General features: G+C 39.6%; 1 protein-coding gene across 1 annotated transcript in view; it reads right to left on the bottom strand.

Annotated features, from left to right (window-relative positions):
• Positions 1 to 16,748, bottom strand: part of npr1a (natriuretic peptide receptor 1a) — a 189,531-nt gene that overhangs the window by 40,351 nt on the left and 132,432 nt on the right. Inside the window, exons 6-8 of the mRNA XM_056479373.1 lie at positions 9,410 to 9,504; positions 9,188 to 9,323; positions 5,926 to 6,010 (exon numbers count right to left, since the gene is read on the bottom strand). Coding sequence (XP_056335348.1) covers positions 5,926 to 6,010; positions 9,188 to 9,323; positions 9,410 to 9,504 — 316 coding nt within the window. The remainder of the gene's footprint in view (positions 1 to 5,925; positions 6,011 to 9,187; positions 9,324 to 9,409; positions 9,505 to 16,748) is intronic.

Here is a 16,748-nt window from a genome sequence, read left to right as displayed (position 1 = left end):
GAAATAATGTCATTTTGCTTTGACAGAAGCCTCTTTTTTTCAGTGATGTTAACGGTGTGTTCACTTACAGTTTAACGGTACTGTATATGCTCCTTTTAAAATGATTTCCTTTTACATTTTAACACAATAAGTCATTTTACAATAACTGTAGAATTGTTTTTACATGGTAATATTAATTAATGATCAAATATGTGGCATGACCTTAAACTTTATGTAAATATACAAAATTATATTTTTTCTTAAAAGGCACAGTTTACCCAAAAATGAAAATCTCCTAACCATTTACTCAAATGATTCTAAAAATTAATCAATTTCTTTCTTCTGTTGAGCACAAAACAAGAACATTTTGGGGAAAATGTCATTGACATGCACATTAGGAATTACAAAGTCTATGAAAGTCGATGCCTTTTTTATACTTCAGTATATTCTGAAGTGCATTCTTCAGTATATTTTCCTCTTTGTTGAAACAAGTCGCGGTTGAGAACATGAAGACAGAATTTTCATTTTTGGGTGATCCTAGGAATAGGAATAATAACTAATAATATATCAACACAGGAAAGAAAACTAAGCCTGTCCAGCAATTTCATAGTCTATTTAACGATAACAGAATTTATTAAAACACATTAGGTGTTTTATATGCAAGATGTGCACATTGCAATTGAACTTTCTGTCAGTCTGGAAATGCATTTGCCAGATCAATTGTAGAATAACCCACTGGAGAATCTGGTATTCATCAAAAAATGACTGCAAAAAAGGAAGGATAAAATTACAGAAGGAGAAGATCATCAATGCACAGATAGCTGACAATCTAAAGCAGTCTCCAACCTTAAATTCAGTGAGAGCTATTAGAAAAGATGAGATAATTATGTGATTGATATCCCATCTGTGCCATTGCATTGTAATAATTCGCTGTTATCATGTTCCAGTACTTTCACCGCACTTTATATCATGTTCATGTCCATGAAACTCAAATCTGAAATTACTTTCAATTTCTGCGGAAAGCACAGCCATTTTAGCAACTGATAAGCTGAATTGGACTAATGTATAATACCAATGAGTTAGCTTAGAAAACTCTGACACTATTTCCCAAATGTACTTTGAAATATGTTTGACACCATATATTATTCATTTATCACTTTTAAATGTTAAATGAAATTTTAAAGTAGCTATATTGGATATTTACAGTTGCATGCGAGCATTATGAAATATTAGTGCAATTAAAGTGTCCCTATTATGATATTTCAGAGGGTTCGAATTTTATCTTGGAGCTCATTATGGACACTTTCATTTCCTTTAAAGACAGACCTCTCTTATATTCTGTGATTGTTTTAGAGCAACCAAGATCACTTCTCATTTCAGACTGAGCACCAGGTTAAACTGTCAAATGACCGAGATATGCAAACTGCATCTTTCAGCTGGATTTGACAAGTTAGTGTCGCATCAGTCATTTGATGCATGTCAACTGTAAGCAAATTAGAATTTCTATATCATTATTATTAGATAATTAGATTATAGTGAGACACACAATAGACATGTACCATTATTGATGTTAAAATAAACCATGCGCTGTGCAATTTTGGTCCACTGATAAAAATATCCCCTTTTGCATGAACACATTTCAATGTGTGTAGTCACCATAATGTACGTTCTATAAGCATTTTAGGATGGAAGCTGGCAGAAGAGGCATGTTTAGATGATGCAAGGGTCATGAGTGGCATCACAGCTTGATTCATTCATTAGCAGAAACAAATGTGAACTTAAACTGTGTTTCAAGGTCAAAAGGTCAAAAGTAGACATTGTTTATGACTAACCAATAAAACCCTTATACTGGCGGTGCATTCAAGTCATGCTAAAGAAATTGTAGTTACAATTTGAACTCATTTGAATTCAACGACACATCTGTATTACTAGTGGGAAATTTTACATTTTCTTTAAGCCTGGAGTTTTTGAGTTGGTGGCGTGTCAACAGCCATCCTAATGTGAAGTAAATAAAAAATAATCAAAGCATTTCCTTCAAGCTGACTGTAGTATTGGCAAACTGATAACTCGAAATAGGGCAAGCATAATGGAGACAGATGATTAGCCACATAGGTGTAAAAATGAGTTCACTATGTTAGAGTTTATTTGGCAAATGCATTTCCATTTCCCATTATTTACATTTTTCGCACAAAAAAAAAAGCTTGTAAATGTTAAAACTTTTTTGTAAATTAAGGAATTTTGATTTGACATTTGCCATTTCTATCACGTATTTCTCATGTGATACTTCAAAATGTGCATTACTGGGACAATTGCATTGCAAAAAGCAATACCGTAAGTTTAACTTTAGTTAAAAAAATTTCTTTACTTAAAAAAAGTGAATAAACTTATTTCCTAAAAATGACAAGTAAACTTCACTTAAAAATTGGGCTACCCATTGTAACTTGAAATTGTTAAATTGACTTAGTGCATTTATGTAATTTCGTAATTCATCTTTTATATATATATATATATATATATATATATATATATATATATATATATATATATATATATATATATATATAATTTTTAAAGATTAACACACCTGATGATTTTTTTCTTGCATATTCTCTGCTTTTCATTTTCTAAGAGCAGTTTTAACAAACCCTGCAGTAATTCTTAGCTTATCAAAAAAGTTATCTTATGTCGAAATAAGTGACTTGAATGCACCTCAAATTAGGGCTTGTAGGTACAAACTTAAAGCAAATGTATAACAAACCTATGCAGGTTTGTACAAGAACTAAAACTGGTATCTGATGACTCTTTTTAGGCAGCTTAGAACTGGTTCACTCAGTTATACTTAAAACTAATAGTAAATTAGTAATGTTAGTTTTTGTATTTACCAACATGAACTAAGTATGAACAATCTTTTACACCATTGTATTGAAGTTCAACATTTACTAATGTGTAAAAACCAAAGTTGTGTTTGTTATCATTAGTTAATGCAATGTGCTTTGCAGTAATAAGAACTATCAATGAACGCCTTTAATTTCATTAACTAACTTTACCAAAGACAAACAAATACTGTAATAAATGTTTTGTTCATGATTTGTTCATGATGGTAAATATATTAACATTAACTAATGAACCATTATTTTAAAGTTTTACCATTCTTTAATCTAGAACAGGGGTTCCCAAACTTTTGAGCCTGTGACCCCCAAAATAACAATTCCATTGACTCACGATCCCCATTAGCCTCAGAGGTGGTTATAAACACCAATAGGCCTACATAAACACAAGCATATCGACAAAACAAAAAAGTACAACAGTCTAACATTGTCATTTATTAATTTATTTAATTTAATATTAACCCATTTGTGCCCAAATTTTTTTAAATGGTTTCATGCATGTAGCCTCAATGGTGTCCTATATTAATATGTTTTGCATTTACTTTCTTCAATTTTTTCACTTCAACATTTTTTGCCCATGGGCAAATAGGTTGTAAGAACCTTTCGATGTAAAATCTGAATAGGAGAAAAATATTCGGCATTCTAACTCAAAAAACTGCTTTCAAAAGATCAATTCATATTCATAAACACATTAATTATGTTTAAAATTACAAAATCATTTGATATGAACTCCCTGAAAACTATCTATCATATAATTTCATGTATATGAAAACACAAAGAACGAATTCATTTTTCTTAAAGCGCTGAAACACAGTAGTTTCCCCAACAGACTACTGTGAAGATAAATGAAAAAGTTTAATACAATAGTTAAATACAATAATTACAAATATTGCAATAATTAATTAAAATTATTAATTAATACAAATATTAATATATTCCCTACATAGCAAAATCCCAAGAGTAGAGAGTATATTTGGTCCCACACTACAGAGATCCACTTCTAAAATAAAACAAGAGTCAAAAAGTCAAGTAAATACTGGTGTAAATACACAGAAGTAAATACATATCGCAATGGTGACATCCAACAAAACAAGTGTTTTCAGTAAATCTCACTACAGACTTTTGTAGACATCTGACAGAAAAAGCCAAACAGCTTAGTAATAAGTAAAGCTGCTGATTCTGTTTGTGGAGTTGTTTAATGATGAGCTGAGATTTTGAGAGACTGGTTGAGTTTTTAGTTGAACACAGGTATTTTTAAACAAAAACATTTTTTCTCAATTTTCTAAAAAACACAGACCCTGGCGCTTTTGAAAATATTTACCCTGACAAGAGTTTTCAAAATATTGGGTTTCAGTGACCTGACACTGTGTTTTTGTAAAAAAACACAAGTTTGTGTGGACAGCAGGGCCCAAGGTTGTGACTAAATTTGGTTGTAGTTTTGTGTTTCTTCAGTGATTCTGCTTTTTAACAGCATGTGTTCATTATTCTCTGTTCACTCAGCACTTTAACTCTACTCCAGTGTTATTTTAACTCTTTGTGGGAGTGGGACCAGTAGGAGAAGTTAATTTTACTGTGAGGATTTTGCTGTGTATCAAATTGTATATCAAAAAAGGATACTTTTTGGCTACTTTTACTATAGTTGCCGCTTGAGCTTTTGACAAAAATATACAAAAAATATAGCTCTCTTGAAAGATTTGCTTTATTTGAATGAATCTAGAGACATTCATGATTATGTTGATATACATTTGTGAACAAAATTTATTTTCAATTTTAAAATAAATTCCTTTTAATTCCTTTAATTAAATTCCTTTAATTTAAAATAATTCCTTTTTTTCTTTCTTGAAATATTTTATTTGGTTGTTTGCTTGCATGTCATTAAGAAATTAAACTTGTATAACATGTATAAAATTGCTTATAAAAGGAAAATGGCTACTATGAACTTCGACAAATATAGTTGCCGTTGGGCTTCAATATGTTAACCTCATCTAATGAAACTGGTGGGCACCATGTTTATCAAGTCTATTCTTGGTTTAATTTTGGAAACTGCCACTTGGAGATTGTTCTCCATGTTCAGTCACGTATGTTTTTTTTTTTTATTCTTTAAAAAATCATTTATTTTAAATGTATGGGAGTGCTGTAAAGGTGTCATAGTTTACCATGGTACCGTGACTAATGCTACTAATATTAAATATTAAAATTAATATTATTACCACCCCAGGGGCTGCAATTCAAAGGAAAAAAAAAATCAAAAGGCTGATGGCTTATTAATTGATTGTTTTTTTATATAAATACTATTTTTTTTATCTTCAATAGGGTATAAATAAAATAAAATATGGTAATTTTAATAGTTTAATCAAATTTATTTGATTTTTGAAAATCACCAAGCGACCCCACACCCCCCCCCCCCCCACCCCCCACCCCCCACATTGTCCAGCATCCCTCACTTTGGGAACCACTGATCTAGAAGACAATAACTCCATTTATTCTCCACTTTGATCTTTGAAATTTTGCAGACTTTTTATGTTTACAAACAGACTAATATTCAAAAAAAGCATAACAGAGACACTTTAAATGAAGTAAAATTACGGTAATAGTATGTGCTTGAATAGACATCGCTAATCTACAGGATAATTGGAGAACAGCTGAAAACTTGTAATAAAGCACAACCATCACCGGCTGCAATCCTCTGCATGAACTTTACAGAAATCATATGCAGTTCATTGTCATTGGATACATGGTCACATATAAGTGATGACGCCACGTGGACTGAGTTGCTATTTCTGTCTCTGTCGTGGTCTGGCAGTAAGTTCCCTAATTAAACATCAGATAGAGGAGAAAGACAGAAAGAAAGACAGACAGAGAGATAAAATATCAGACCCAGACCTCAGCATTCGAATACCTGACATCTAGTGTTACACCATATCTAGAGTGCAAGTCAATAACATAACAAAACAAGACTCGAAAAACCTTTATTAAAGCACTTTTGTCTTGTCATGTCATGTTGCTCGCTTTTTAATATAGACAGTGTCTATCTGCGAGGTTTTTTTCATGTACTGACCTGTATATGAAGACTGTGACTGTAACAATGATGATGAAGATGAAGCACACCACTATGGAGATCATCTGGTGCATGGTGACCGTCTCTGAGGAACAAAAGACAGAAAACAAGCTACACATATTTGCATTTCATTACCTTTCACAAAGACAGCAGATTTTGGACAAACTAGTGTTATGTCTAGTGTTACATCGCCACTCTGTTGCCTGGCTGCCAGATTCTCCGTAACTAGGTGGAAGAGCGCTACTTTTTTTTTTAATTTACTTGTTGTTTTTCAACAAAGTAAATATCAGTAAATATCCATGTCACTGTTTATATTACACTCACAGTTGAAATCAGAATTATTAATCCCGTTGACATTTTTTTTCTTCTTTTGCAACTATTTACCAAATGATGTTTAACAGAGCAAGGAAATTTTCACAGTATGTCTGATAATTTTTTTTCTTCTGGAGAAAGTTTTATTTGTTTTATTTTGGCTAGAATAAAAGCAGTTTTAAATTTTTAAAGAACATTTTAAGGTCAAAATTATTAGCCCCTTTAAGCTATATATTTTTTCGATAGTCTACAGAACAAAACATTGTTATACAATAACTTGCCTAATTACCCTAACCGGCCTAATTAACCTAATTAACCTAGTTAGACCTTCAAATGTCACTTTAAGCTGTATAGAAGTATCTTGAATAATATCTAGTCAAATATTATTTACTGTCATCATGGCAAAGATAAAATAAATCAGTTACTAGAAATGAGTTATTAAAACTATTATGTTTAGAAATGTGTTGAGAAAATCTTCTCTACATTAAGCAGAAATTAGGGAAAAAAATAAACGGGGGCTAATAATTCAGGGGGTTTAATAATTCTGACTTCAACTGTGTGTCAAATAAAAGTTACTTAAAAGTAAATCCGCTTTGAAGATTGTCATATTGTCATTTTTTATCTTAACTTGTGCCTATCCTAAAATGCTGGACAGTTAAATGTAAACTGGGTCCACACCATGTACAGTAAAACTAATTTAATGGAGGAAAAACTAGCTAATACTTTAAAGCACTATATGGAATTAATCAATATCAGTACTGAACCAAGTTTTTTTTGTTAAAATCAATATTGTTATAGGTCAAAAAATAAATAATTAAAATTAAATCCCTGTCCGTGCATCCCTAATTAAAATGTACTGCACAACAAAATGTGCTTTTCTAACTGAGGCTCCTCACTTGGCCTTCTGAAAAACATTTTCAGGTATTGAGATGCAAAGTTCCAGTAAATGAAGCTCTCACAACAATGATCAACTGCTGTATGGTATTTTTAGATCTGTTATTAACCTAAATTTAATGAAAGAACATTGCAGGGCATCATTAAAACAACATGAAACATGCCTAGATTTCATTTTCACATTAATCATTAACTCCATGTGCTTCATCCCACTTATACTTGCACATTTTTGCATCTATTAACTCACCACTCCAGTCCTCATTTCAAAAGCAAAATTATCAAATTACACTTAAAAAGCATACGCTTCTGTACATAATCTGTGTATTGCAATGTTTATTTAAAGTGCCAGGTTTAAAAAGTACTCTTCCACATCAAAGCTACATCTAAAGTGTTTAAGGGTCAATGTAAAGGTTGTTTGCAGGCCCCTAGTCGAACTCATGAAGACTTGTAATGATTCATTTTAAATCAACTGTTTCTTTTGATAAGTTCATTTAATATGAATTTGTATAGTTGAAACTTGGAAGATGTTTACATTTCCAAAAAGCTATATAACACACTACTAAATCAAAAGCTATATGCAAAAAACTATAAAATAATGCATTCTAGAAATATTATTATTTATATTTATGTATATGTATCTCAAAATATATAATTTAAAGACAAATCTCTGCATAACACACACTGGCCATTAACAGAAAAAGCAAATATGAGGACTAATAAATAAATACAAAACATTATTTAAAATAATACAATATTTAAAAAATGTATAGATAATAACAATTATTAAAACAAAGATTATTAAAATAATCTAATACATCAACATAATAGGTGTATTTTGGACTTAAGTAAACATTCCTTAATCATTAAATGGGCTGTTTTTTCTGCTTCAGCTTTCCACAATTATTATGCAGCAACAATCAGAAACATTTTATTTATTTTATCAAATTTTATAATTTTTATCATTCAGAAACTTTTATTTTCTAACTTATTAAACTATTTTAATTTTGATTGCTCATACATATTTCCTATTATTACATTTTGTAAAACACAATTAGCCTTTTTATTAGCAACAGTTACACTCACTGGCCACTTTATTAGGTACACCTTACTAGTACCGGGTTGAATCCCCTTTTGCCTTCAGAACTGCCTTAATCCTTGGCATAGATTCACAAGGTACTGGAAATAATCCTTAGAGATTTTGGTCCATATTGACATGGTCAGCAACAATACTCAAGTAGGCTCAATTGGTACTAATGGGCCCAAAGTGTGCCAAGAAAACATCCCCCACACCAAGGCAGGATGGATTCATACTTTCATTTTGTTGATGAAAATTCTGACCCTACCATCTGAATGTTGCAGCAGAAATTGGGACTCGTCAGACCAGGCACCACTTTTCCAATCTTCTATTGTCCAATTTTGGTGAGCCTGTGTGAATTGTAGCCTCCGTTTCCTGTTCCTAGCTGACAGGAGTGGCACCCGGTGTGGTCATCTATCTATCAGCTCGAACCAGACTGGCCATTCTCCTCTGACCTCTGGCATCAACAAAGCATTTGTACCCACATAACTGCCGCTCACTAGATATTTCTCTTTTTCTGACCATTTTCTGTAAAAACTAGAAATGGTTGTGCGTGAATATCCCAGTAGATCAGCAGTTTCTGAAATACTCAGACCAGCCTGTCTGGCACCAACAACCATGCCACGTTCAAAGTCACTTAAATCATATTTCTTCCCCATTCTGATGCTCGGTTTGAATTGCAGCAGATCGTCTTGACCATGTCTACCTGCCTAAATGCATTGAGTTGCTGCCATTGGTCAATAACAATTGTTTTGCAATGATATTGATACCAAACAAGTAGCTTGTGAGTATTGATATATCAATACTGCAGTATAGATGTGCTTAACTCTAAAATATACAGTACATAAGCAGGGTAAAAATGAAATAAGGTTGGCTTCCTATGTATTCAGGAAACTATGTGGGAAGACAAATTTTGGCTGAGCATATAGTGGTTTTTGATACAGGTCTATAATTGCGTGAGTTATATAGGGCTGCACTTACTTGCCAGACAGGCAGGGTTGTCATTTTTGAAGCCACACTCAGGAATATCTGGAGGCGGCCTTCCCTTCAGCCAGTGCACCTTCATTCCTGGCTCCAAAATCATCTGCTTCTGACTGCCGTTATACACTGACACAATCTAGGACGCATACAGTGGTGAGGTTGTTGTCAGTAGTGTATTGTAAATGTGGAAACGTACATGTGATCAGATGAAGGCCTTTGTACCTGATAATCTCCTGTCTTCGTGTCGGTCATGTCCCATAGAGCAAAGTCAATCTCCCGATCGCCATTCTCATCCAGCTGAACAAGTCCGGTAACACCTGTAAAGATGACAAAACAAACACTAGATATTTAATATTTTACAAACAAGGTCTTTTTAGAAAATTTTAATAATGCATTAGCTAAAATCATGTTCCAGAGGTTACATTAATGTTATGTTCAAACATTTTGAGCTTAAAAAAATTTAAGTTATTAGCTTCATTAAATAAAACTGTAATCATTTTGATGAGCTATGAACAAACAACTAAAAAATTATCATCATTAAAGAATTATAAAATATTTACAAGTAATTTCATCACGTTTATAAAATCACTCATTATATTGCAGTTTAAATATCATTGATAAATAAACACAAAGCAAACACAGTCAGTCAGCGACAGATGTACAGCACCTGTCTTGGCCAAACCACACAAGGGGACGGAGGCTAAGCGATAATCACACCTCATTTATCCAGTAGATTTTCCCATCATTGATGCAGTAAGCACTGAGCAAGCACACTATGCTTCTTGCCAGAAATGTGACTCTTTCCCGGCACTCAGCATTAATGCCCACAACCTGACTGTGCTTTTCTGATGCCTGGCAGCGAGCCGAGCACACCTGACTTCTGCTAGCACATGCAGAGACATTCAATAGGCTGTGATTTAACAAGCCATGGTTACTTTCTCTTGGCTTAAATTCCCCAGAGCCCAAAACAAATGGCTTCAGACATATATCGTAGTGTTTTTTGAGGTATATTAAAAACATTTTTATTCTTTGTTTAGAGTTTCAAATACCAGTTAGTAATGTTTTACATCTTAGCAAAGATTGGAGACATTCTCTCCAATGTGGCATTTTTTTTCGGCTTGCCAAAGAGAAAGGTTCACTTTAGTTGATAAACCTTTGAAGCACACTTTCAAAATACCATTGGTAAATGGTGATTACGTAACTAGTGGGTGTGGCTCCGAGGTTCCGCCTTTTTGCATGAATATTTTTTTTCTGTTCAGTCAATGAAAGTCTGACTACAATATTCTTAACATGCGCAAAAAGAAAGCCTCACTCCCTACTCAATATACCTTTTCAGTTTGAAGTACATCAACATACTTAAATAAAAGTAAATTAAAGTATAAAGTATAAAAATAAATTTTATACTTAAATAAAAGTCTCAGAACCCCCCCCCCCCCCCCCAAAAAAAAATGTAAAAAAAAATCCTAGATCTGTTCACTGTGAGCAAAACAACATGGAGCAAAGCATCATTCACTCTAGTTTGGGATCTTTAGGATGTCTTTCGGCTCATTCAAATTTTCTACTTGAGTTACATTTACATTGACGTGATTGAGGTCACTTTCGAGTTTGAGGTCAATTTGGAGGCTTTTGAGGCAAATGCATTGTGCATTGCACTGACTTTGTATGTAATTTACTTGTGCGAATACTAACTATAACCCTAACCCAGCATAAATTATAAATAAAGGAAATAACAAACGATAGAATCCATTAAAAAATGCAGTAACACTTTATAATAACTACACACTACGAACCATTTAAGAATTAGCAAATAGTGAATTCATCATCTGTTAAGCATTAACTCTACATTAATAAACGTTAGTAAGCAGTTTATAACTGGAGATACAAATGCTGTATTCTTGACTTACAAACGCATCTATAATGTGCTTAATAATTGTGTTTTCATACTTTTTTAATGATTAATTTTTTATTCCTAAATTAAGTGTTGCATTACTAACAAGCCAGTTATTTGAGAATAGCTGGTGTTTTTTAAGATCATTCAGAATGTGTAAGTAAATGATTAATAAACTATTGAACTCAATGTTTATATATCTCATTATTCATGCATATAGTAATGGTCACTATGTATGTTAATAAATGCTTTATTAACTCAACTTCATGCAGTTTTGAGACAATCTAAAGTGAGGACTAGGCTTTGTAAATGCCTTATAAATGACAGTTAAGGGGTCAGTTATATTGTAAACAGGAAAAATTATTAGTTTCTATTCATTTGAAGATACACAAATGAAACTGTATCAAATGAAAAATAAATCCTTGTAACCTTATGTAAAATAAAATTACTGTACAATTTAAACATCGCTAAATAACATTGAAATGTTGTATCATAATATATCGTAAACTTATTATATTGCTCTTATTTTATCCAATTTTATGTTGAATTTTGACACTCCTCTTATTCTGCAATGTTTAAACTTAACAGTAATTTTATTTTTTCAACAGTCTGAGGTATCAAGACATTCTAACTGCCCATTACAGTCCAAACCAAAAAAGTTCCTGAAAGCAAATAAGTTTAAAGTGCTCCAGGATTGGCCAGCGCAGTCACCATACATGAATTTTATTGAGCATGTCTGGGTTAAGATGAAGGAGGAGGCATTGAAGATGAATCCAAAGAATCTTTGATGAACTCTGGGAGTCCTGCAAGAACGCTTTCTTTGCCATTCCAGATGACTTTATTAATAAGTGATTTGAGTCATTGCAGAGATGTATGTATGCAGTCGTCCAAGCTCATGGAAGTCATACACAATATTAATTCTTCTTCCACTGCACCATTACTTTATTTTCTGTGCTGTACATTATTTCTGTTTCATGACAAGACTTTTGTCTAAGCAAAGTTAGACCTTACTGTCCTAATTAAATAATTAAAAATCAAGGCATGATCATATTTTATTTTGGTAAAGCGTATTTTAGAGGCCTTTGCCTTTCATATAAGCCAGTTCCCCTTCGGATGGGGAACTCCAATGCTATGTGGAAACTTCCACTATGGGGATTTCGTCAGAATCCAATCATCTGAAAGAGTATAAAAACGGGCCAATGAAATGCCAATGAGTTGGCAGCGTCAGCGTGCACAGCTGGCGTCAATGACAATCAGTCATGCTATAAAGACGCAGCCAGTGCCATGCTCGACATCCTTTCGCTTTCAGAGCCTTTCACGAAGCTTCTGAGAGAGTCTTTGAGGGTATCTCCAACCTGTGTCTACAGAGAGAGATCGAGAAGCAGCTTCTCCCGGTCCAGAGCGCGTATACGCAGTGGCAGATGGTCGAGCTGGGTATTTCTCCCTTGCCTGGCGTCCTTTGGGTCCGGTCCTCCAAGAGCGGTTTGTATATAGGAAAAAAGCTTTCCTAAAAGAGCAACACGGTCGTGCAGCGCGTCTTTTTCAAGACGTCACTCCGACCGTGCGTTTCTGGATGCGGTGGTTTCCTATCCCCGGATGATGGGCACGAGCACAGCGTTTCATGTCTGGGGGTCCAGCATGTTAATGCGGTGCTCGCGGGCAGTGCATGCCATCACTGATGTCATGTCTGTTGCGCAGTTAAGATCGCGGCTCGCTCTTGCAAAAGAGCCACCCACCCCAGTTGTCCCCCGCACTGCGGTTGGCACTCGGGCAGATCTGAGGGTTTCAGTGAGAGTAAATCCGCCGCCCCCGGGCCGTGGACCTCTCGCTCCTCCACGCGCTCCATCCAAGCTTCAGGTGAAGAGAAGCGCTCCGTCCTTGGATGGTCGCTCTCTCACCTGATGACACCGGGGGTCAGATGTCCATCGCTGCATCGGAGGATGGGCTGTCATTGTCTGATGAGGATGCGAGCCCGCTCGCTCCCTCCCTCCGGGGTGGAGAGCGCGGCGTTAGCATCTAAAAAGCAGACGTGATGGCCGTGCTTTCTCGGGCTGCTTCGGCCGTGGGTCTGGTGATGGTTTATCCCCCAGCCCCGCGGCCGGACCGACTAGATGGGTGTATGTGGAGGATATAAGGAGGCAAGACCTTCAAAGCCTCCCGTCCCCTTCTTCCCGGAAGTGCACAGTAAACTCACGCTGTCCTGAGGGCACTTTTTTCTGCCCGATCTGCGTGCGCTTCCATCCTCACCATCCTTGGAGGTTGGGCTGTCAAGGTCTGACGAGGATTCGAACCCGCTCGCTCCCTCCGGGACTTTGAGCGCGGCGTCGAATCCAGAAGCAGACTTTGCGGCTGTGCTTCCCCAGGCTGCTTCGGCCGTGGCTCTGGAGATGGTTTATCCCCCAGCTCCGCGGCCGGACCGATTAGAGGGGTGTGATGTGGAGGATGAAGGCGAGACCTTCTAAGCCTCCCCATCCCCTTCTTCCTGGATGGGCACAGTAGGCTCACGCAGTGTGCTGCGTGCGCCTTCCCCCTCACCATGCACGCTATGGCCACCTACCAGCGCTACCAAGCGCAGGCGCTGGCCCGGCTGCACGAGGATGGTTCTGACCCAGGACTGAGCATGCGCTCCGCACCGCAACCGACTATGCTCTTACAAAAAAAAAAAAAAAAAAAAAAAGTCGGCTGTGTGTGCCCTGGGAAGGACGATGATCACATCCGTGATCCAGGAATGCCACCTCAGGCTAAACCTGGTGATGTGCGTGACGTTGACAAAGTTCGCTTTCTTAACTCACCCATTTCCCAGGCTGGCCTGTTCGGCGACACTGGCAGTGAATTCGCCCAGGAATTCACGCCGGTGAAAGAGCAGTCGGAGGCGATGGGCGAGGTCTCTATCGGCGGGATTGTATGACCGCTGCTTTTTCGCCGAGGACGCCCGCCCGCAGCTTTGCTTCGCCGCCCCGCCTGCGCCTCCGGCCACGCGGCTGCGCCGAGCATCGCGCAGGCAACCAGCGTCCCCCGCCCAGGGTGCCGCTAAGTTCGGTAAAACGGACCGTGAAGCGTCCCTGAGGCGGGCCATCTGGGGAGGAGGGAATTTGCTCTTTCCCCGCTGGAGGGCGGGGCACGTTATTTAAAGGCGTAAAAAAAAAAAAAAAAAAAACGCCATCAAAATCCTCAGTGAAAGAGCACTTTTCCCCTCCTCCGGATGTGACAGCCCGAACACTGCCAGTCTGGGACGCTATGCCTTCCAGCTCGCAGGATCGGTGCATTTCGCCAATGGCTCATGGAGCACGAGAGAACGGTCTCCTTTCTCTCCACTCCCAGCCCCTCTCCTGGAGTTTGAGTGCGAGACGAGAACATCTCCTCTCCTGCTCTCCTGTGGGACCCCAGCGCTCCCCGGATGAGCCCACTCCCTCCACGCTGCCCCGCCGCTGGCACGTCAGCGATCGTGCGGGTGGGACCATTTGCGGGGGCTCTGCCTGCCTGGTTAGCGCGGGCCAGCCCATCGCAATGGCTCATCCATACGACCAGACTCGGCTATGCGATTCAGTTCGCTAAATGGCCTCCCAGGTTCACGGGCGACCAGGGTCAGTCCTGCGTCCGCCCCTGTCTTGCGAGAGGAGATTGCTGTCCTCCTGGCGAAGGATGCAATCGAGCCGGCCCTCCAGCCGAGATGGAGCGCGGGTTTTACAGCCCGCACTTCATCGTGCCCCCCAAAAAAAAAAAAAAAAAAAAAAAAAAGCGGTGGGCTATGGCCAATCCTATATCTGCACATTTTGAACCGCTGCCTTCACTGGCTGCGCTCCGAAATGCTTACGCAGATGCGCATCACGCGATGCGTTCGTCCTCAGGATTGGTTTGCAGCAATAGATCTGAAGGACGTGTATTTTCATATCTCCACACTTCCACGCCACCGGCAGTTTCTGCGGTTTGCGTTTGAAGGTCGAGCGTGGCAATACAAGGTCCTCCCCTTCGGGCTCTCTCTGTCTCCGCGAGTTTTCACCAAGCTCGCGGAGGGTGCCCTCGCGCCCCTTCGGCTCGCCGGCATCCGCACGCTCAATTATTTCGATGACTGGTTAAGTTTTAGCCCACTCTCGGGACCAATTGATTATGCACAGAGACAAGGTGCTCCGGCACCTCCGCCCGTTGGGGTTTCAGGTCAACCGAGAAAAGAGCAAGCTCGCCTCCGTGCAGAGCATCTCCTTTCTCTGGTCGGAGCTGGACTCGATCACTATGGAGGCGCGCCTCTCACGAGAGCGCGCCGAGGTAATGCTGAACTGTCTGAGAGAGTTCGACAGGAAAAAAAGTGGTCCCCCTGAAATTATTTCAGAGGCTCCTGGGGCATATGGCATCCGTAGCCGCGGCCACGCCGCTCGGATTGCTCCATATGAGACCACTACAGCATTGGCTTCACGATCGGGTCCCCAGACGCGCATGGCACGCGGGCACACACCGAGTGACTGTCACTGCGCTGTGTCACCGCACCCGCACCCCCTGGAAAGGACCCCTTCTTCCTACGGGCCAGTGTGCCCCTAGGTCAGGCGTCCAGGCAGGCTGTCGTTTCGGCAGATGCCTCCAGTATGGGGTGGGGGGGGCCATGTGTAGCGGGCATGCTGCTGCGGACCTGTGGAGGGGAACCCAGCTGCATTGGCATATCAACTGCCTAGAGCTGTTGGCAGTGTTTCTCGCTCTGCGCCGCTTTTTTCCGGTGCTGAGGGGGCAACACGTGCTGGTCAGGACGGACAGCACGGCCGCGGTAGCGTATTCCATCCGGATGGGGGGTATACGCTCCCGCTGCATGTCTCAGCTCGCTCGCCGTCTGCTCCTCTGGAGTCATACGCGGCTGAAGTCGCTGCTTGCTATTCATACCCCGGATGGGCTCAACCGTGCGGCCAACAGGCTCTCACGGCAGCTCCTTCCCCGGGAGAATGGCGACTCCACCCCGAGTCATGCGTAAGTATGCACTCCCCCCAGTGAGCCTACTCGCGCAGTTTCTGTGCAAGGTCAGGGAGGACGAGGGGCAGGTCTTGCTAGTTGCGCCCCTGGCCCAACCGGACCTGGATATCAGAACTCTCCCTCCTCGCGACGCCCCCCCTGGCGAGTCCCTTTGAGAGAGGACCTACTCTCTCAGGGACAGGGCACCATCTGGCACCCTCGCTTAGTTCTGTGGAACCTCCACGTAGGGTCCATAAGACGTGACGAGGAAGACTTAGGTAACCTACCGGTGGCGGTGGTTAATACCATCACTCAGGCTAGTGCACCCTCTACGAGGCATGCCTACGCCCTGGAGTGGAGTCTATTCACTGAGTGGTGCGCTTCTCGCCGAGAAGACCCCCGATCTTGCCAGATCAGTGTTGTGCTTTCTTTCCTTCAGGACAGGTGGAGCGAAGGCTGTCGCGCTCCACACTGAGGGTTTACGTGGCCACCATCTCCGCTCATCATGATGCGTGGATGGCGGCACCGTGGGGAGGCATAACCTCATCATCCAGTTCCTCAGAGGTGCGAGGCGGATGTTTTCCCCCGCCCCCCTCTCATACCCTCTTGAGATCTCGCGGTAGTGCTACGAGCCTACGTGGGGATCCCTTCGAACCACTCGACTCAGTATCCTTGAGATTTCTGTCCTTGAAGACAGCTCTGCTGGTCGTGTTGGCATCGGTTAAGAGGGTTAGGTACCTG

This window comes from Danio aesculapii, chromosome 19 (assembly GCF_903798145.1).
Source record: "Danio aesculapii chromosome 19, fDanAes4.1, whole genome shotgun sequence".
Taxonomy (NCBI): Eukaryota; Metazoa; Chordata; class Actinopteri; order Cypriniformes; family Danionidae; genus Danio; species Danio aesculapii.
This window is presented reverse-complemented; position numbering and strand designations above follow the sequence as displayed.